Source organism: Neolamprologus brichardi, chromosome 23, assembly GCF_056152115.1.
Source record: "Neolamprologus brichardi isolate AB-2024 chromosome 23, ASM5615211v1, whole genome shotgun sequence".
Taxonomy (NCBI): domain Eukaryota; kingdom Metazoa; phylum Chordata; class Actinopteri; order Cichliformes; family Cichlidae; genus Neolamprologus; species Neolamprologus brichardi.
In genome coordinates this window covers 35856748-35879927 of record NC_142125.1, presented here as the reverse complement: position 1 = coordinate 35879927, position 23180 = coordinate 35856748, and the positions used below count along the sequence as shown (strand labels likewise).

Here is a 23180-nt window from a genome sequence, read left to right as displayed (position 1 = left end):
TGGGTCAGTTTCGACCCAGTGTTTTGAAGTTTTGGATTGTTAGTTTATTTTTGGACAATTGTCATGGTTTTGGGCACTATGAGGTTTATTATTATTATTAGAATTCTGTTTCTGTTTATTCATGTTAAGGATTTGTTCTCGGTTGTATCTCACGTTTAGTTTAGTTCAGGTTCCATGTGTCATTCTCCGTCTGTCTCTCAGTGTCAGGTCTGCGTCTTCCTGTAGTGTTCTCATTTCCTGTTTTATTGTGAAGGTTTGAGTCTCATGTGAGTGTGTTCAGTTTTCCCTCTGTCTCGTCTTGTTGATTATTCCCAGCTGTGTCCACCACCTGTGTGTAATTCCCGTGTTTCTCTGTGTGTATTTAAGTCGTGTCCTCTGTCATTGTAGTTGCTGGTCCGTCTGCGTTCCCACCCTGCTTCATCTGTGTGTTTCCCTGCTGTCAATCCGTTTCTGCTCGCTCTCGTTCATGTTCAGGTTCGTGTTCTGTATTCAGTTTGTTCCCAGTATAGTTTAGTCTTTGTTCGGTTCGCCTTTTGTCCATTTTTTAGTTTGTGTTTAATAAACCACCATCACACCTTTACAAGTGCCTGCATTTGGATCCTCCTTTATTTTCCACACGGCTCATCTCACTCGCCGTGACAGTACGGACCAGCCAGATATGGATCCAGCGGCATTCACCCCACCCACGGAGCTTCGACAGCTCATAACGGACTCAGTGTCACGATTAATCAACCTGTGGCTTGAGCATGAGGGAGAAGCGTTTCTCTACGTTCTGGAAGTCAGGCTACAACAGCTGATTACAGATTATCCCTGGCTATTGGACTCCCTGCACCCGCTCGCGCAAAACTTCATTCTCCACGAACTACACCTCCACCCTCCCGCCGCTACTGCTCGCCCGCTCGCTTCAACGGAGGTCGTGCCATCCGTACCGCCGGATGAGGAGTTACCCGGCCCATCGGAGCCGTCTCCACGGAGGAAGCGACGTTCGCGCCGCCGGCGCGGCACCCCACAGCCGGAGTTCAGAATGTCAGAGCAGCCGGCTGTGGTGAGTGAAAGGGACATTTTTGTTGACTCTGTTGCTTCTGTGACTGTTTATTCTGGGGCTATTTTTTGTGCGTCGACTGAGGATAACATTGATTTCTCATCCATGGCCATAGCATCTGAGACTGCCTGTTCTGAACCCTCGTTCCATGTTTATGACCGTGTCCGCTCCATTGTCCCATCCTCACTTCCATCCCAGTCAAATGCCAGGCCTGTAACACTGCCCTCAGTTCAGACAGCAGGCCCGCTGCCCTCAGTTCAGTCAGCAGGCCCGCTGCCCTCAGTTCAGTCAGCAGGCGCGCTGCCCTCAGTTCAGTCAGCAGGCGCGCTGCCCTCAGTTCAGTCAGCAGGCGCGCTGCCCTCAGTTCAGTCAGCAGGCGCGCTGCCCTCAGTTCAGTCAGCAGGCGCGCTGCCCTCAGTTCAGTCAGCAGGCGCGCTGCCCTCAGTTCAGTCAGCAGGCGCGCTGCCCTCAGTTCAGTCTGCAGGCGCGCTGCCCTCAGTTCAGTCAGCAGGCGCGCTGCCCTCAGTTCAGTCAGCAGGCGCGCTGCCCTCAGTTCAGTCTCTGCTACTTGTAGCTCAGTCGCCACTAGCTCAGCAGCCTACCCACTCATTCACTCAGTCATCATCCTCACAGCCTCATTTTAAGCAGGGAACACACTTCACCACAATATCTGCTGGTTCTCTTGAGCTGGCCATGTCAGAGACAGTTGCTCCCTCTAGGGCCTCCCCAGAGGCTGGGTGTCAGTCGCCAGCCAACTCTGGACCCCTAGAGGTCAAGACGCCAGCGCCAGCAGACTCACCGGAGAACTCACCAGATCTATCACAGCTCTCAGTACCCCCTGAGAGTTCAAGCGAGTTCATCCGTCCGCCTCCGTCCTCTGCTGAGTGTTTTGGGGAACACTTTCAGCCCTCTGAGGACGGCATCCCACTGTCGCTGCCTGAGTCTAGCCACTGTGCTGCTCAGTCCCAGCCAGTGGCCACACTGGCAGAGGTCTCCGTACCTGCTGCTTCAGCGTCTGTTTCCACTGGAGGGCCAGAGGAGCCCGTCCGGTCTCACGCCATGTTAGCTGGGGGTTCAGGTGAACCCAGCCAGCGTCCTGCCTCATCGGCTGGAGGGCCTGAGGAGCCCATCCTGCCTCAAGTGTCGTCAGCTGGGGGTTCGGGAGAACCCAGCCAGCCTCAAGTGTCGTCAGCTGGGGGTTCGGGAGAACCCAGCCAGCCTCAAGTGTCGTCAGCTGGGGGTTCGGGAGAACCCAGCCAGCCTCAAGTGTTGTCAGCTGGAGGGCCCGAGTCACCCGTCCAGCCTCAGGTGTCGTCTGCTGGAGGGCCCGAGTCGCCCGTCCAGCCTCGAGTGTCGTCTGCTGGTGGGTCTGAGGAGCCCACCCAGCACCACGCCTCATCTGCTGGGGGTCCTGGAGGACCCAGCAAGCATATCCTCACGTCTGCTGACGTTCCGGGGAAGTTTGTTCAGCCACCACCTGCTGAATCATCCCCTGTGTCTCCTACACCGTTGCCTGCATCCACATCACCTCCTGCAGCCGTCCCGCTGCCGTCAGGTTCCGCAGCCGTCCCGCTGCCGTCAGGTTCCGCAGCCGTCCCGCTGCCGTCTTCATCCGCGCCTGGTCCAGCCTCTGTGCCTTCATCCGCGCCTGGTCCAGCCTCTGTGCCTTCATCCGCGTCTGGTCCAGCCGCAGCTTCGCCTTCGTCTGGTCCTGCGGTTGCAACGCCGCCGTCAGAGCCCGCTCGGCCTGTTCTGCCTCGCCTCTGGCGGCCATTTTCCAGGCCTCTGAGTTGGCATCATGGCCATTGTGGACGGCCTCCGGAAAGGGTTCGTTGCCGCCGCTGGCCTCGCGGCCGTCCTCTGGACCTGCTCTGTGGCCGCCGTTGCCGTGTGCACGGTCGGCCTCCGGACCTGCTCTGTGGCCGCCGTTGCCGTGTGCACGGTCGGCCCCCGGAACTGTTTGCCCGTCGTTGCCGTGTGCACGGTCGGCCCCCGGAACTGTTTGCTCGTCGCCGCCGTTGCCGTGTGCACGGTCGGCCCCCTAAACTGTTTTGGCTCTTGTGTTGTCGACCCCCGACTTTCCTGTGGACTCATGAATAGTCTTGTTTTGTGTTGGCCTGGTTTTTTTTTTGGTTTGCTCTGGACTGTTGTGCTCCTTGTTTTTTTGTTTCGGACCCTCCTTCCTGGACCCCCTCCTCCCGCCCTGGTCTGGTGCTCTGTTTTATTGTCCTGTTTTCTGTTTGGGGCTGTCGGGAGCCAGCCCTTGGAGGGGGGGTACTGTCACGGTTCTGGGTCAGTTTCGACCCAGTGTTTTGAAGTTTTGGATTGTTAGTTTATTTTTGGACAATTGTCATGGTTTTGGGCACTATGAGGTTTATTATTATTATTAGAATTCTGTTTCTGTTTATTCATGTTAAGGATTTGTTCTCGGTTGTATCTCACGTTTAGTTTAGTTCAGGTTCCATGTGTCATTCTCCGTCTGTCTCTCAGTGTCAGGTCTGCGTCTTCCTGTAGTGTTCTCATTTCCTGTTTTATTGTGAAGGTTTGAGTCTCATGTGAGTGTGTTCAGTTTTCCCTCTGTCTCGTCTTGTTGATTATTCCCAGCTGTGTCCACCACCTGTGTGTAATTCCCGTGTTTCTCTGTGTGTATTTAAGTCGTGTCCTCTGTCATTGTAGTTGCTGGTCCGTCTGCGTTCCCACCCTGCTTCATCTGTGTGTTTCCCTGCTGTCAATCCGTTTCTGCTCGCTCTCGTTCATGTTCAGGTTCGTGTTCTGTATTCAGTTTGTTCCCAGTATAGTTTAGTCTTTGTTCGGTTCGCCTTTTGTCCATTTTTTAGTTTGTGTTTAATAAACCACCATCACACCTTTACAAGTGCCTGCATTTGGATCCTCCTTTATTTTCCACACGGCTCATCTCACTCGCCGTGACATCATCAGTCTACTTCTCAACTGTGCGATTTGCTGTTTCATGCATAAATTCCCACACATGTGGCTTTTGTGAGTATATCCTTGTCTTTGGTTTGTTACTCTGCATTGTCTCCTCTTACTAAATCATCATATAGTCTCTTATTTCTTTTGCTGGAGAAACCCCCAATCAATCCAACACCCTGCGTAGGAGCTCTGGCTAGCATGTGGCATAAAAAAAAACATTGGGGATGAAAGTGTGCAGACTAAGCAAAGAAATGGGAAACCTGTGGGGTGGACGACCTGTGTTTGATATTGAAGGAATGCTGCTGAGACAGAGCTGTGTGTGAGAGAGGGTGAAGAAAGGGAAAGAAAGAGCACATAGGGCTGACATCTTCTCATGTGTCTCAATTGAGAACATACACCACTGCTAGGTAAAAGGCTAGGAGGCTTATTTCACATATATAAAAACACACCCACTAGAGTTATAGCATGAGTTCATTGCCCCATATTGTGAATGTCAGTCAATGTCACCGCACGATCTGATATCGTCGTGTTGGTGTTGTTCCAGGATCAACATTGCAAGTGACCAATCAGAATGTTGTGACGTCATACTTTTGCGACTTCCGGAAAAAACCGCCATAAAACAAAAAACTGTACTTAAGCTGCGAGAAACCGCCTTTGTCCGCTGATCAACGGACCCAGACCCTAACCCTGACCCTAACCCTTTAATAAACGGTAAGCAGAATTGATATTGTCCTTGCAACATTGGAATTTCATAAATGCACAAATGGCTTGGTGCGCAAAAGAATAACGTCAAAACAATGTGATTGGTCACTTGCAATGTTGAACCTGGAACAACATTTTCATGATAATCTGGGAACAACAACAACACGACGATATCAGATCATCCCAATGTCACCGTGCTGGAGACATGAAGTAAGGCTTTACTTGGAGCTATAGTTTTCTGAGCTCATCAATGGAGTATAAGTTCCATTTTATCGACTTGAACTCGGCCATGCAGTTTTGGCTGCAAATTGGGAGATACAAGCAAATGCACTGTAAACCCTTTTGGAGAATACAGCAAAACAAAGATTGGTGGGATGATTGAACCTGCTGGAGTTAATAGTAAAACAAGACCTAGACTCATTTTTTAGGCTAATTTTTCGAATCAATTTTAGTACGATTACTGCTTAACTTGTTGTCACCAGATCACCTTGGACCCATAGGCCTAGAGACTGAAGAGTGACCATCTGTCAATCATTGGTTGCTAAGGAAAAAACAAGCATTACCCAGCAGTTTGGTGATTGGTAGCTGGAGGTTACTGACAGTCTCCTTATGATTATACTAGTCGCTAGCATCAGATCACCTGTACTAAGATGATACTTGCCAACTACTTAGCAGTGAAACAATTAAATGTGCAACATAAACCAGCAAAGGAAGAACATCCACTTTTAAAGTAAAAGCTGCAACCAATTTATTTTAAAAGGCACAGTTTTAGCATTGTAAGTGAACACTCTTTGAGTCCAGTTGCAGGCAACTTTGATGTAAACAGTTGGGGTAGATGACTGCCCCTCCCTGAGACTGGTTCTGCTAGGTTTCTTTCTGTTCCTGTTGCTTTCTTCCTTCCCACTGTTGCCAAAGTGTTGCCAAAGTGTGCCAATCACACACTCATGGGCAAGTGTGTGATTGTTGGGGTATCCTCTGTATTTTATATATTTCTGTATTATATCATTTTGTGTTGTATTATTATGAGGTCTTTGCCTTACAATATATTATATATAAATTAACTGAACTGAATTGAAATTAATTAAAATCTGGTTTGTAAGCAATCATGAGCCAAGAGCTCAGGGATCTGACTGCTGTAAATGTTCCGTTTGTGCCTCTGTATGATGTCAGAGAGCCTAATGTTGTACCCACACAGCTTTGGCTGCGAGTACATGAGTTCTACTCACCTGCTGTTGAAATCTTTTACTTACAAGGTGCAGCGAAGCAGAAGAAAGGGTACCTAACAATAAGAGAAATGGAGCCAAAACAGCTGGAACTGCACCAAGACCCAGAATAAGATAAATAAAGATTATTTTGAACTCAGATAGATGGAAAGCTACTAGCTTTCACCTTTTCGACTCAACTTTTCACTCAACCGCTTGCACTTTTTCATGGGTTGTCTTCCACATTAAGTGGAATGGACTGGCATTTATATAGGCCTTTTTTTTAACTCTTGCTAGCTACTCAAAACACTTGCACAATGCAGATTTAACGTTTTCACACATATTTACACAAATAATCTTACATGCATGTCTTTGACCTGTGGGAGGAAGCAGAGTTCTTCAAGTGAACTCACAAAGGGGAATGTGCAGATCTGTCAGCACTAACGTGCTATTCCACACCAAATAACTTAAAGCGCACCCAAAAAAACAAAACAAAAGAACATTAATTACGTGTAAATTTCCCATCTTATTTTGTTACATAAATACGATGTAAAATGTTATATTTAATGGAATGTGGTCAAATGAAATTTAGCCGATTACTATCCAGTTAGCTTATTTCAAGCATATTTTCTGTAATGATTAATTATTTGAATGAACAAACATTGGATTTTTACATTTCAGCTGCATTTTACTCATAATTATTGGTTGAAGAAATGGGTTACAAATCCCTCCAACACAATGTCTGGACTATTGCAGGCTTACTAACCACCCTCCATTGTGTACAATGCAGATGAAATTTCACACACTAAAAAAAAAAAGCACGGTGGCTAGCACTGTTGCCGCAAAGCAAGAAGGTCCTGAGTTCAATTCCGCCATCAGGCCGGGGTCTTTCTGTGTGGAGTTTGCATGTTCTCCCCGTGTCTGTGTGGGTTCCCTCCGGGTACTCCGGCTTCCTCCCACCGTCCAAAGACATGCAGCTTGTGGGGATAGGTTAATTGGATAATCCAATGGTTGTCTGTCGTTGTGTGTTAGCCCTGCGACAGACTGGCGACCTTTCCAGGGTGTACCCCGCCTCTCGCCCTATGACAGCTGGGATTGGCTCCAGCACCCCCCCGTCACCCTGAAAAGGATAAGCGGAAGCGAATGGATGGATGGATGGATGGAAGTGTGGTTACTTCATTATTGGCACAGAAAAGAACTAAATAGAACTGGTTTTTAAAGAACAGTTTATCTTTTTTTATCTTTTAAATTTTTTAGCTCTTACAAATGCCAATGTCAGAAACAGAAAATATTGACGAATTAGAGCATTTTACAATTGTTAAAAATATCAGAATGAAACTGAAGCAAAAAAAGGCAGGTTTTTCATGAAGTAATGGATGTGATTTTAAAATATCCATCTGATAGTGATGTAAAACCCTTAAAATGCTCATTATCAGTTCCAAATCTTGCCACTGGATTTCTACCATTTTATTACGAAATCCTTCTGCCGTTGCAAGTGTGATGCCACATGGAGTTACACTCGTCAGGCTGTGAGGGTGGAGGTGCTGGATTGGAATTGGGCTTCTCGTTCCAGTTCCTGGCCTCCAACAAATGAGGCCTAACAGACACATCTCTGGAGGTGCCTGCATACACATCCATGCACGCACATGCAAAGGACAAACTTGCAAGCACACTGTCTATTTCTCACAAACGCATACCCCACACACACACATGTAGTCTGCCTCTCTCCATTGCCAACAGGAGGTAATCAAACCCTTGATATGCACTAACCAGATCCATTAAGGAGCTAATAAAGGCTCTGGATGAGTTAATTAATGACCCCCAAGAACATCATCTGCCTCCAGTGCTACTGCTCAGACTGCTGTCTCTGACTCTCACTGAGCACATCCCAAATCAAAACAAAAACAGCCACAGCGAGTGTGATTTAGGTGAAAATCCACTTGTGGTGTTAAGAGGACAGAAGAACAGGACAAATGACAGAAGCTCCATTGATTGGACGATGAGGCATGCGCACGTTGCCTTATTTGCAGGCACTTTATGATGTATTTGATATGCAGAAAAAGGCCATTTCTGCAGAATGCCTCACAGACACTAAAAAGTAATTCATGCTAATGTGGAAAAAAGGGATGAGGGGGGAGATTGAGCAAATCAATTTCATTCATTTGGTGAAGCCTTGTGGAAACTTCTTCATAAGACAAGCACTCTCCATTCTCTGCCTCAGTAGATAGTGCTGTCAGTCTGTTCCGATAGAAACATTTTAAATGTTGTTTCACACATGGCTAATTGTATTTTTTTTTAAACTCACTGATGGCTCTGTAGTCTTTAACTTCTGTAATTAAAATAAAGATGGAAAAGAATGCATAATTTTAATGGTGATTTAAAGTCTAATATGGACTGCAACATGAGGTGATTGAAATGGAATTCAGTAAATGGAAAGACTTAATCATCCCTTCCTATAAAGATGGAAATAAAATATGCATTCTGTGGGCTTACTTGCCACAGCTAAATGACTTTCAAATCCATTTTTATTGTTTTAAAATGAGCGCACACATTAAATATCTGGTAAGACAAAAACAACAACAACTTCTTTTGAATTATAAACAGTATTTTTGTACTTTCCATTAAAATACAAAAACATCAATACAAATTTTTGTGTCATGTGTAATACATTGACACATATGGCAAAAAAGTTTTTTTGTTGAAATAAAAATATTATTCCTTTTCTTTTGCTACCTTTCCACAATTACGTATGTAAAGCTTCTTCAAAATAAGACTTCCCCTTTTCACAGGAAGGAACCAAACATTTAGAATAAGAAATGAACACATTACAAAACCTGTGAATCTTTACAGCATAGTGCACTGGGGGTCATCTATACAGACTTTCATGCCATTGCAAGTGGTCTTGAGCAACAGTGCTCCAGGGTTTCTAAAGGTTTTTCAAAGTTATCTGTACCTGAACAAAATGCTTTTTGTTGTTGGTTCCTTCAGCTATTTAACACTGACCCAGCTTAACACAAACCTCTGAATAATTCAAGCACAAAAATAGGTACAAAACAGAAAACTTCTCCATGTCATGTTTTGTTACTAATCTGGTGCTTCTGTGTCATATGATTACTAACCTGGCTGTTGAAGAAGGAGTTGGAGAGCTTCGGCCTCCACCAGTAGGTGGACTCTCCGGTCTGGGCTCTGAGCTGTTCTCACCTGTTCACCATTGCTCATAATCTGCCTGTATTTCAGAACCAGCTCCTACCTCCACTTCTCGCCAAATTGCCGTCAGCTAGTCAGTGGTAATCAAGCTCTTCATGGCTCTTTTGTTCCCCATGTATTACAGAACTCCTCCTGAATACTGTCCAGAAGCTTTGCTGAAGGTGGTCACACTAAATATTGACTTTCAAGCTTGTTGGAATAGTGTAAAACTCAATTTGTGATTCGTATGCTGTTTTTTATGTATGCAAATTTCAATAAATTGCTGCACATACATTACATCCCATCTTCCCAGATAAAAATTTAAAGAGTTGCTCATGATTTTTGCATAGTACTGTATTTGTCAGACTATGCTGAGGAGATGAATCAAACACAAAACACATAGGCAGGTTGAAAAAGTGAAGCCAAGCCTATATGTATGAGGCAATAAAGCAAGTTACACACTGTCCAAAAGGAAACAAAAACACAACAAAAAATGTACCATGAAGATCAAAGGGCAGAAATATGAGGAATCAAACCAACCGAAACAGACAAAGGAGATGACAGGACTACATACATATGCCCAGCCCTCATTAGCTCCACCCGCATATCCTTCTCATCTGTGCTGAAAGATGGAAAGAACAAGACACAAAAGAAAACTAGCCTTCAAAGTACATCAAGAAGTACCCAAAGGACTTAACAAACACTGAGATGAGAAGACTAACTCAGGCAGCAACAGGCAAGCAAATAAGGCAGGAGAACTAGAACCAACAATGTGCGTTTGTGGTCCGAACCTGCTAGGGCGATTCCAGTTGGCTGTAGGTGCAAATGTCTGTCACACCTGTCCAAGGTGTGCCCTGCCTTTTGCCTGTTCGAACAGCTTGAACAGGCTCCTCCTACCACCCTGAACTGGACAAACGTTTGAGGAAATGGATAGATGGATGGACATATGGGATGTATTAAATTTATTAAATTAGAAACACAACGTAACCTTTTTTTGTTTTGTTTTGTTTAAACCATATAAGTCATATATGAAAAAATAAGAAAAGGAAAAAAAGTGCAAAATAAAGAAAAATACACTGCAATAATGCTCTACCTGTTTCAGTTCACATATCTCAAAAAGAGTGGGAAGAAGTGCAAACTTATTGAATCCCACTCCTTCTTCATAAGTCATCAGTTATTATTTATCTAGTTTCCTTATTGTTACGAACATCAATAACAGCAATAAACATATTTTAATTACACAGAATATATACACTATGTAAAATACATAAATATTATCTTGTTTTTACAACACCATAGCTTTACATCCACACATCAAAGCCAAGTGCGTCCAATTTTGGAATGTTAATTGCAAAATCTGAATATGGATGAAGTAACAACAAGAATAAACAGAGACATTCACAGAAATTCAACATCTTCCTCTTCTTCTAACAAATATATATCACGTTGGAAAAAATACAGTAAATATTACAAAAAACTTGGAAGCCATGAAAAAAACTGAGGAATATTTTAATTAATTTAATATCCATGACTTTTTTTTAAAGATGATGTTTTGAGCATCACATTTAAGTCAAACATTTTTACATCAAAGTTTTACGTCAAAGATTTGAAAGCAGACATTTTTGGACAAGGCATTTAAAAGCTTTTTAAAGCTTGTTAAATTCCAGAGATATTCCACCAATGGACAGTCCAGTCTTTGAACCATGACAAGATGTTGCCCCGTTTTTAAGGTTGAAAAATGCTTCCTTGAAATCAATTAACAGTAAAAACTTGCCTTATTAAAAGGTAGGTCACACAATAAAAAAATCCATAGTTGGAGTACTGGCGCAGCACAACCGGGTTTCCATCACAGTATTATTCCCATTTAGTGTAAGAAAAGCTCATAAATCACAGGGTCAATTCATTTTGTCTGCGTTTTTTTTACATCTCTGTTGTATCACCCCTGCCCATTGATCTCTGTGCAGAGATGAAGAACAATTAACCCTGACCTTAACCCTCACCCTAACCTTCATGCTGTCATTATAATCAATTGACCTTAATGTTTCCCAGGATTAATCGTGCAACATTTCCACTTCATTGAATGTCGCACAAAAAACTTGTGATTGAGTAGAAACAACACAAAATACGCTGGAACGACGTGCTGTTTGCTTTCTACAATCCCATGATATCACGTTGACAAATAAGCATGTGACAGTGATATTTTTTTTGTTGAATCGATATTGACAGTGATTCCAGTACCACTCCCAATTAACGTACCAACAACGAGCTCCCTTATTGATTCTCCGAGTGCTGTTTTCAAACCTAAACGGCACATCCGTCAGAAGATAACCCCTTTGTTACAGGTTCTTCTGGTTGTTAATTGCGTAATTCACTGCAAATTGATTTACCTGTTTATGCACCGTGGGTCTCACCGTGTGGCTTTTGTTTGCAGATAACTCTGTGAATTAGGGCTCTCCAGTTCTTTGTGTTTTTTGGGCCTTTTAAAATATTTTTCTTGTATACCAGTCCTGCACACAATGAGAAATTATGTTCCCACGTGTCCAGATGAGATAAAAGAGATGTTTTTTAATGAATTTTAATCTAAATGAATTGGACTTTTGATGCCCGGCTGATCAAATTTCTCCATGTCTGCTTACACCCTTTATTTGTTTAACCTCAACAGTAAGACACGGCAAATGAAGGGTTCAAAGCTGCTGACAGACACTGTCAAGCCTAATTACACGGCGAGAATATTTACATTTCCATCCTGATTCCTTTAATCAAATGCAAATAAAATGTCGCCTCCTTTTAAATGCATGAGTGCAGATTGAATTATTTTATTGCTTTCATTTTATTGGCTAGTTTACTGAAGACCTTGGGGGCAGAACTAAATTGATTCAGTTATCAATGCATATTTCTGTGTACGCATAATAATTGACCCTTGACCCTCCACCCCCAGCTAAGTTATGGATTTGAATGGACCTCTCTCAACAACCCGACATCCCACCAAAATAAGAAAAAAAACCAACGTCCTACCTTAATGCTAGCCCAGAGCTCTCTTTAACTATTTGCTTTTGCTTTGTTTCTCTCTCTCTCTTGACATTTAGCAACGTGCTAGCTATACAGGCACCTCTCACTTGTTTGCAAGGTCATTAACTGTTTCTCAGAGTCTCTAAGTCCAGCAAATGTGATGATTATGGTCCACAGAGAGGCTCTGCTATGAGAGAGGCTATAAGAAGCCACCATCATCACAAAACACTGGTGGCATTATAAAACTAACTGGCTATCTTATTACCTTATTCATTGCCCTTTTGTATGCAGACTCAGCCCTGACTCAAGGGTTCTAAGTCCCTATGAAAAAATAATGTTAATTAATTAAACTGGCATTGATGTGACGGGGTTGGGGAAACGATTTGCATTCATACGTACAGCTTTTGGGTTGGTCCTATTCAGCCATCTTTGACAAGGATTGCTGAAGTGTTAAAAGGTTCTACACTTGCATACAAGCACACAATGCACACACACAACCAGAATGCACCATGGGGGAGATTTAAACGGGGATTTAGAGGAATAAATTATGAAGTGCAATCTTCACTGTTTGGAACGAAGGCCCTGTCTGCTGCGTTAAAGGACAAGCAAGGCTGGGCAATGTGTAAAATAATAGAGCTTTTCAGCTGTCTATCTTGCAGTTTAAAGGCGGCTGTCTACAAAAACAGTATCTAAATGAAAAGAATTGCCAGTAAGTAGTAAACAGTATTTTATGATAGTGCTTTCTAGAAGCCTTATGGTTTCATCAATACTCCACGGGCCGGTAAATTTGAAGGTCACTGACCAATTAAAACCCTCATCATTGCAGAATCTGTAGTTACTGGTGTGGAATTTTTAAAAGCTCCCATTCATTTTTGTTGCATGGAACTGAAAAGTTACAAGAGCAAAATTAAATATATAGTCTGTAGTTAAAAATCCCTGGCAATAAGCCAGAGTACAGAGCTGTGAAATGCTGCTGCGACTGATTGAACGGTTTGTTTTGCCAAACGTCTTTATTATTTTCTCAATGAAAAAGTGGACAGATGGCATTTACTTTCTTCCCACCATGTTACCGCTTCATCCACCCCAGTGTTTACTTCTTTTTAACATTTGCGTGTAAACATACCTCAGCCCGACACGTTTTCAAGGTAAAGCACCATATGAAGAGGTATCATCTTAAATTCTGTGACTCACGCAAGACGGTAAAGGCAATGGTGGTAGAACTAAATGCAGGCGGACATCGAATTAATCAACTGCTCGAAGGGGAATGCTACCAGTTCAGATATTGTTGTCTTATGTTCCCACAAACTTTTGGGTCTTCGTGACTCTCTTCATCCTGTGATGCTTGACCTACTCAGAGGGACAGAGTTTATATCCAGATGTCTTTTTGTCCAGCACCACTGCATTTTACTGTTTCATTAACATTCAGGTCCCATCTGAAAAGCATCAGTGCCGGGGCTATCGTGATCATTGGGACTAAGGAAATGGAGCATAAACATAAATACAACCACAGGGGGTGAAGCCTAGCATGCAAGACCAACTTTTAGTGGGCTGTAATGTGACTCCCTCCAAGTAATCTTGAGCAGTCATAAGGTTTACATACAACCAGCAAACATTTGGAGGCTGAATGACCTTTTCCTAGGACACTCAGCCCAATGTCATAACAGAGCTGAAGAATTTTTCCATAGGTGGAATGTCATTTACAAAGAAGTATCACGATAACCATCACGTTTAAAAAACTTGAACATGCATTGTATGTTTTATAGTTCTAGACATTTGAGTTTAATGCATTTGTTTATCATTTGCAGTCTTCGTTTAGACGACACTACAGATGAGTCTGACTAATAGCATTGTTGTGGTAGGACTGTAGAATAATATAACACTGTTAACCATTATTATTAAGGTATTAGCAAGTGCTTAATGCATTATTCAAATAGCATTACTCTTCCTTAATATGCCATTTATGAATATACATGTATTATAATCATTATGATTCTTACTAGCGGTGATGTAGTAGCAGTGATAGCTGTACATGGTGTTTAGACATGTCACAATGCTATCATGAAGGGTTTTTTTAATTTTACCATAAATATTGTGATTTGAAAATCTGAGATTGTCTGAGAGTGTTCACAAGGCCCCAGAAGCCACAGAAAGTCACTGTGAAAAGCCATTTTTTTCAGCAGAGTGCAGTATTGAAGCATATTAACCTCTTAAGCCCCAAGGGGGTTTCTGAGCTTCCTGCTCAAAAATGTAATGCCGAAATTTAATTGATTATTTCTCTGCAATTACGAACTCTGTGCTTACAATCTTGGTATCAAAACAAAGCTAACACTTGGGAAATTTCCACAGAGGTGTAAATGTTGAAGCAGATTTTACTGTGTCAAAGTTACTGAGACTGGAACACAGAAAAAGTAAGTAGATTTTATCCTCGCTTATTTTCTTTTTAATTTTTAGCATATAACCCTTTTAAAAATATGCCTCAGATCACATTTGGTTCCAGAAAATCAGTAACCAACATATACACATCATCTGTGTAAAGTGAAACAATGAAAAATTTCAGCCCTGTCAATACATGAATATCCAGACGTTGTATTTTTGGCACACAATTGGACACCATGCCAGTTGACTTTTTTAGGTATTAAAGAGCAAAAATTAATAAATTTTATTAACAGGCCTAAAAATGCTATTTTTAAAAATATATTTTTGAAGAATTAATCACACATTTACATGGTAATGGCCCTTTTCTGCCGTGCGCATAGAGCGTTTGATTGGCCTCTGGCCCTTTAAACTTCGAGTGGCTGTAACTTTGGTTTCTTTTGGTCAATTTGCGTGATTGACACCTCTTTTTAATCGTTTGAGCCAATAGATTCACAGTAACGATGCCACGTTCACGTCACTTCAACCAATCAGATGTTGTAATGCCAAAACCCACGTGGGCCCAGATTTACTGCATGTGGCGTCTGTCCAGTCAGGTGTCTGTAGGTGGGTCTAAAATGGAGGTTGTTGACAGGAAACCGCTCTGATGCGGCTAGGTAGGCATGGTAACTACTGGTAATCACGTGGCTACCGGCAAAAATAACGGAGGAAATCCGGACGGTAAGCCAATTACTGTCTTAGCGCATTTGCGCCGCTGTGTGTTTTTGTGGTCTTTTTTTGCGGCTCATTTAGTAAAATTTTGGTCTGATCGTGGTGAAACTTGGTGTGTGGAGTCAGTAATAGCCCTGGAAGCTAACAAGCCTATCTTTAGCCGGTTACATGAAGTCTGAAGAATTTCTGGTTCGGTTTAGTTTGTTTAGCAGACTTCTGCGCATTTCGGTAACTGCTCGTTTAATCACGGCTTGTTTTCAGTGTGTTTGGTGGTTGTAGAAATGGTTTATTTGACATTTTAGCTGAGATTCTGAGGTTTCTGTGGATACCACACGTCTGGACTTATATTTCTCAACCCGTGTTATAACCGTTAAATGTGATCTCCTCCTTTTTGCCCCGGGGGGGCATTACGTGGTTAAGGGGGAAGTTGACTGGAAGAAAACAAAGTGTGGAGGGAAAAGACCCAAAGGATGATTACAGTCTGGAGAGGATTGACAGGATAAGTTGTGAAGAGCCCAGGTGATCTTCTCAAGGTGTGGACTGAGCCTGGTGTCAGTGCATGCAGAGCCACCATGCACAAAAAAGTGGCTAAAACTGTCAGATCCCTAATATCAAGCTACTCCTGAATATGAGACATCAGAGGTGTCCTATGCAGAGGTAAGATGCAAAAAAAAAAACTGGACTGAAAAACTGGAGATCTTGCATTTCTTTTAGGTCCTAGAATCTGCAGGGCACAGAATCCAAGGTGAACCTAAACGTGAGGCCCTTACAGAAGCTTTGGGGTATTATTAAGAGTAAGATGAATGCCCAAACCCAAAATAGAGATGAACTGAAGTGCCGCTATCAAAGCAACCCAGGCTTCAGTAACACCTCAGCAGTGCCACAAGCTGATCGCCACTATCCCATTTCACACTGATGTAGTAATTCAGGGTGAAAGTTGCTGCAAACAAGCATTGATGAAATGAACTCATTTTTTTTAGAAGTTCTACATTTTGGCTTTGTAAACCCTTATTGGTCAATATGATCAAGTTTCTGATTTTAATGATCATTACAATTAAAACAAAAACAGGTTTAAAATATATGAAAAAAGACAATCATTTTGTTATGATATTCTAATTTTTTGACACATACTAGCACTACTACTAGTACTGTACTTCTGATACATTGAATTTATATCACTGCTTATGTGTTCAGGTTTAAATGATACAATATTTTGGTAAAAAAGAAAAATTCTTTGTCACAAAGTATAATAAAGTTGGAGATGACTCAGAAAAACAGTGGGCACTCAGAATTGCAAAAATATATCACTTCCAAAGGATGCACTTCTCTCTGCGTGAGTTAATACACTGATCATGGTGATTCAAGTCAAGTGAATTGTTTTTGCCTCAAAATATTACCTTTTGAAAATGGGAAATATGCCTCATTTAGAGTAATGACAGTCAGATTTGTGGATTATCTGTCAAAATTCAAACATTTCCTGTGGGAAGAATGTCACTGCTAAACATTTAACCCATTTTATTCTTTCAATTTTTAGATTTTGTTCCACCTTCACTCTGCTTGGTGGTGTCAGATACCTTGACATAGACGTCTGAGATTCTACAAAACATTAAGTAAGAAAAATGTGTATTTTTAGGCATTATTAAGGCTCAAAAACACAATAATTTAGTGTGCGCAAGTATTCTAATGTGACAATTCCTGAATAGAATTGGAGACATTGAATTATTAATAATGACACTGATAATCCTTCACATATTGCAGTTATGGTATTGCCTGTATACCTCCCACAGTCTGCTATTTGCAATGTGGCTCTCTCATAAATATTCAGCAGCTACTGTATCTGGTTAAACATCATTATTATCTTTGAATAAAGAGTATAATTTCAAAACAGGAAATTGAAAGAGGAAAAAAAAGTCCAAACTACTGACAGCATTCTCATATTGATAAGCTTCACGCTTCCTTTCTTCAACTTATGATGAGAACTGAGCATGTCGATACAAAGGCTCTTGTTACAGATGAGAGGACTCTATGCAACCTCTTCCACACATAACGCGTGCAGGCTTTCGTTTTCTTCCTTACACACATATACAGTGGGCATAGACTTGTTAACACACTACAAATCCTATATTTCATTGCACACTAGATATATCTCTCAGCCCCGTTTGCAAATTATTCTTGTGGTCCTCTCAGGAACAAACAATGGGGCTGAAACTTTAATCTACATCAAATGCAGATTAAAGAGCCAGAACTTCCTACACTGTGCATGACTAAAAGTAAATTCAGCTGAGTATATGGATAACAATATAGTAAGGAAGAAGGATGTTATCCTTCAATGGTTATGTCTTGTATCTTGAATACATAAATTTTCTCTATATAGCTGTGTGGTAGCCTGTAGGGACCACACCCATGACTTGTCAAACCAGCTATGGGATGGTTTTGGATGAAATTCTGAGCTCAGTAGGTTATTTGGAGGCATATTTTACAAGTGAAATGCTAACCAAATGAGTGCAAAATGTTAACTTCTTCTCAACAGTTGACTTCGGAAATTTTGGAAGGAGAAAGTTCAAATTGGAGGGGTTGCACTTGGGTATGACATCATATAGTAGCAAATCTGTAAACACTAGAATGTGGTGCAGTGATATCTGTAGCCTAAAGAAGCAAGATGGTTGAATGCTAGGAGTGTGTTAGTGTTAAGCCAATCTAAATTAAAACTATGAAACAATTACATTAAAACAAAGACAGAGGAACACAATGAAAAAGCTATGTTAGCTTGATACTTTTCCCCAAGAAGGCTAACATTTATGTTGAAAACAATTCAGTATAAATATCCATTTAATATTTTAAACGTTACCAATATGTGAATTTATGAATTTGCTTGTTGCTTCTCTTCTTCTTTCAGCTGCTCCCTTTAGGGCAGGGGTAGGGGAAGGGGAACTCCAGACCTCAAGGGGTGGTGTCCTGCAGGTTTTTGATATCATCCTGGGTCGAAACACCTGAATAAAATGATTAGTTCATTACCAGGTGGACTTCAAGACATGTTGAGGATGTAATTTAATCATTTAAATCAGCTGTGTTGGATCAAGGACACATGTAAAATATGCAAGACACCATGCCTTCCTTTGTTTCATACTGTCTGATAACTTTCATACAGTTAAGCACTACGTCAGCCGTCCCCAACCCCGGGGCCTTGGACCGGTACCGGTCCATGAGTCGTTTGGTACCGGGCTGCGAGAGTTGAGGCTCAGGTGTGAAATGTATGGTTTTCAGAGTTTTTATCGGTTTTCAGCGTTATTTTGTTATCGTTTTTATCGTTAACTCGGTTTTCCTGGGTCTTTTCATGTGTGTTATGAACAGTGTTGGTCAAGTTACTTGAAAAAAGTAATCAGTAACTAATTACTGATTACTTCCCCCAAAAAGTAATCCAGTTACTTTACTGATTACTTATTTTCAAAAGTAATTAATTACTTAGTTACTTAGTTACTTTTTAAAAACACGATTTACAACCTGGATAGGTAATAAAGCGATAGATCTTTCAGCCCAATTCTACTTTTTCTGCATAATCCATCATACAAAATGTAATCAAATGGAAAAGTCCCTTTTTAAAACTTGTTTTATTAGTTTTAATCTTTTAACTTTATGCATCAAGCAAAAATTTAATTATATTCTTACAACATTCTCTGACTGGAAGAAATTTGTTTAATATTTAAACCTATTTTCTGCACATTTCAGCACATAAAATATTTTTTTTTTCTGTGTTTACACTCACTCTTTCAAATAGATGGAAGTAAAACACAGCAGAAAATAAATAAAGTCAAAGACTAGCGGTCCTTTTGCTCTATTTTCACCAGGCGGAAGTTTACCCTGGTGCAGGTGTGCCGCAGCGGTCAGTGGAAGAATCCGCGAGTTTCTCTGTGAGTTTCCCATTACGTCGTAGCGCACTCAGTGCTTGCTTGGAAGTTTAGGATTTTTTTTCGCTGTAAAAATAATTTTCTTCCCACGCACAACGGACACTAATGTTTTTGTCTCTTTTTATGGAATCAAACTCAAAGTAAGGTCAGTACTTCCACACTTTAAACGCTGCACGCTCATACTCTCTCCCGCACTGATATATTGTCCGTTATTGATCTGCACACAGCTGTTGTCACGAACGTCGCACTTGCTTATGTCACTGTCATGACACATTCTCGCAAAAAATCACGATTTTAGTAACGCAGTAACGCAGCGTTCCTACGGGAAAGTAGCGGTAATCTAATTACCGTTTTTGCAATAGTAATCCCTTACTTTACTCGTTACTTGAAAAAGTAATCAGATTACAGTAACGCGTTATTGCCCATCTCTGGTTATGAATAACTCTTCTTTTTTTCAGTAGCGGTACTAGTTTTACTTTGTTGTAATCCGTGAAAATATTGTCGGGCATAAACCGGTCCGTGGCGCAAAAAAGGTTGGGGACCGCTGCACTACGTGACTGAAACACAAACTTCATCTCTCTTAATAAATTTTTTAAAATTATATGCAGAGCTGCTTATTGAACAACAACATCTCAGATCTTAGAATCCCTTGCTGTTGACCTTGATCACATGACTTTCTGTAGTTGCCATTTCGATCCTGTTCGTACAATGCCATGTGCCAGAGAAGCTAATGTTCCCGAAGTCGAATTGTTAGGAGCGAATCTGCTGCAGTTCTTTTTGGCCGGTCAGAGTTTCACCCTGTCATCGGTGAGTAAGAAAAGTGGGGAAAACCTAATTTGTTAAGGAGAAAAGCGCAGACTTAACGGGACGGAAAGTCCGCTAGCCGCTAAGCTAACAGCTAGCGCTCACGCTAGCAGAACTAAATGTGTTTCTGTGTGTGAAATGGCTAGCGACTGCGACCGTATTACGTTTAAGAAAAAAGAAAAGAAACAAAAACAAAAGAAATGGTCCTAATCAGTTTTATGTGTAACAATTTCATTCAATTGTAAGCCGATTCTTGTATTTTCAGTTGTGTTCTTTGAGTTGTTTATAATGTACAAGTCTGGTGAGCTACTGTGAGTTGCAAACTGCAGCTACAGTGTTAACTTTAGAAGCGGTGTTTTTGTGACCATTGTCAAACCTTCAGGTTGATAAAATTATAGCTCACCTAAGAGGATACGATGCTGCAGTGATATAATTTTATTGTACAATGGAGCTAGCTGAATTAAGACAGAGTTACACTGATACTTATTGTTCATTCTGAATGTTCTAAGTAAGTGCGGCTGTTTCACAACGGTGTATGTGACTATATGGACCTGTGACCTGTTTATAGGTCAGGTTTTTTTGTTATCTGGTAAAAGGATGACTCGACAGATGGACCCAGTCTAAAGCAAGCCCTCATTGAGGGCTTGCTTTAGACTGAGCAGCGATTCCACAGTTCCAGTTAACTGGATAGCGAGCCAACCCAAAAGTGAACAGGATTTGCTGAGGTTTTATTGACCAGACCAGAGTTACCAGACATTATTCACTCATACAATTGACTCAGAGAAAGTATCTTTATTTAGCACCTCTTTTTAGTTTGTTATTTTGTGGGTAAATATTTTGTATTTTATTTTATTGCTTTCATTACATTTGTTGCAGCTGCTGTGTGTCAAATATAACAAATTTGTGAACAGTCTACTGTGGTGTGGTCTCTCCTTATTAGTGTTTATACCTTGGGTTCCTCCCGATCCTAGATTTTCTGATACTGGCTAGTGGGAGTTCAGTCATTCTTAATAATAATTCGTAAGTTGGGTTACATAAGATTGGGTGAAAGTGGAGAATATATTTATTCACAAAGCAGTGCTAGACAATTGTTGATTGATCTGTACACACACACACACGCCCACAAAAACATACTGTATATACATGCCTAGACAAAAATCACTCCCCTTGTTCTCAGACTGATATGGCTAGCACTGACTGACAAATGGTGAGAGTGCTTGCTTTGGGATTTTCACCTCAGAGTCCTGGATGGTGATGATTGAAAAGACACTCAGACACCAAGCAACCCCTGAAAGCGTTGTTGTTTTCTTCCTGATTCATTATACGCGTATTCCCACAATGGGCCTGACGTGCTCTGCGCACAGCCATTCAATTGTAAAAAACCAAAGTTGAGTCCTAAACATGGAGCAAGTCGGCCCCAAGAGAGAACATAAATCTTGTAAATGTACTTGAACCCTGCTACAGGCATTGTTGAGCATTAAAAAACAGAGTGTGCTAGTGAGATTATGTGTGTTTGGGAATTCAGTGGTACATAAATGAACAGGACGAAGAGGGTTATACAGCAGAGAATCATTCTGAGATGATTTTAACTGTAAACATGAAATATTCTAAAAGTCCCCCGAGACCCTAGAATTGTTTATCTGCAGTTAAATCGCTTTCATTTATTCAACATTCAACTATGTGCGATATCATCGAGAACGCTATTTCTGCATCTAATCCTGATCTGGCTCGGGGAAGTGAATGAGTAATGCTTAACAACTGTGTTGGCGCCCGTCAGCAAAACACTGGAGCACCCCCTCATGCTCCATTAAAGATGAACAGTGGCCAGCAATGGAAAACTCTGGATTTACAGGGCAGTGCTGAGTCGTGTGTGCGCAAATAGAGGCCAAGCAGCAGGGTCAAAATGAATATGAATGATTTTGGAAATGGTTGTGAATGATCAAAAATATCTAGTATGAATAATCTCTTCACTTCCCAATGACGTAATAAAATGATTTAGAATTTGCAGTCAGTATGTGCTTTCAAGTCTGAGGCCTGCCAGCTTTCGCTTATACTGTTTTTAAATTATAGCCCATGTATGCAAGATTTAAAAACAGCAATCAGGTCTGAAAAATGAGGCTTGTGCTTTAACAACAGAACTGCCAATTCAGTTCAATTTATTTCGATTTTATTTTTATAGTGCCAAATTCCAACAGCAGTCGGCTCAAAGGGTTTCCTGTCAGAATTTTAAACTTTCCTCGAATTGTTAACTGTCAACTTTAACCCCCATCTTGCAACAACAGCAATAATGGCAATGAGTTATTTCTTGAAGAAGGTATTTTTCAACTTTGCAAGTAAGATTCTTTATTATTGATCAATCACGTCACAGTTGCTGATTTAACAACAACCCTAGTATCTAAATGTTTTTTTTTTTTTGTTTTACATTCACTTCTATGGGGGTCAAAATAAAGTCCTAGTCCTCCATATATACGTTGTTGTATTTTTGTTTCTGTTTGTCCCACACACACCAAAGTTCACTATATGATGATTAATCTAATTTTAGGAGAAGACCTGAAATATGAGCTGGTTATATATAATATAAGTTACAACTCTGTAGTTTCTAATGGTCAGCAGTGGGTGACTCCTCTGGCTGCAAAATGTCCAGTTGTCTCGGAAAATTGCTGAATGCATCTATGGCCTGATGAGTTTACAGATTAAGTTGCTTCTCATCACCTCTTATTATAACATTTCCTTCCTTTCCGAAAGAATGGTTACCATTCTCACCCTTGCAAGTGTTGGCATCCTAAGCTTTGGTGCCTTTGGCCCTGTGATTTTTGGAACCTGCTTCACTCAGCTGTTGTGGCCAGGTGGAGACACACATGTCCAAGTAGGGCAGTCATTTCATCTGATTAGGATGTCTCCTAAGTGAGGTGCTTTGTGCATGTCCTACACAGGAGTAGGCCCCCCGAGTAGATCCAGGACAAACCAGAGAGATCAGCTGGCTTAGAAACACTTAAGTTGTCCCCTTGGATAAGTTGAAAGATGTGGCAGAGAAGAGAAAGACAAAAGATGAGACTTTTGGAGAAAACTCCCAAAAGTCCCCTGTTACTACCCAAAAAGTTGATTCTGTTCTGGACGTAGCGTTTTCAGTGGGAGAAATGTTTCGTCACTCATCCAAGTGACGTCTTCAGTCTCAGCTGACTGCAGGTTTACCCAACCTTATAAACAGTACATTTGCACAATGACTGACCTCACAGCCAGTTGTTCATCAGTGGTTCTAGTTTCATTTTCTTGATCATTAATACGCAAATTATATTGACCATTGATCAATGATGT

The 23180-nt window shown here is 41.5% G+C and overlaps 1 protein-coding gene across 1 annotated transcript; it reads left to right on the top strand.

Annotated features, from left to right (window-relative positions):
• Positions 1-658: 658 nt before the first annotated feature.
• LOC148096288 (uncharacterized) lies at positions 659-5195 on the top strand. The gene is made up of 4 exons (XM_087836389.1): positions 659-1045; positions 1547-2266; positions 2417-2939; positions 5158-5195. The coding sequence occupies exons 1-4, from the start codon at positions 659-661 to the stop codon at positions 5193-5195; spliced, it is 1668 nt and encodes a 555-aa protein (XP_087692515.1).
• Positions 5196-23180: the final 17985 nt, after the last annotated feature.

What these genes read in the sequence shown, in the direction of transcription:
- LOC148096288 (XM_087836389.1), top strand. Translation starts at nt 659, where the DNA reads ATGGATCCAGCGGCATTCACCCCACCCACGGAGCTTCGACAGCTCATA. An exon ending in GAGAACCCAGCCAGCCTCAA is followed by an intron (nt 2,267 to 2,416) that starts GTGTCGTCAGCT and finishes GGTGGGTCTGAG; the next exon opens with GAGCCCACCCAGCACCACGC. An exon ending in CCGCCGTTGCCGTGTGCACG is followed by an intron (nt 2,940 to 5,157) that starts GTCGGCCTCCGG and finishes TGTTGTCACCAG; the next exon opens with ATCACCTTGGACCCATAGGC.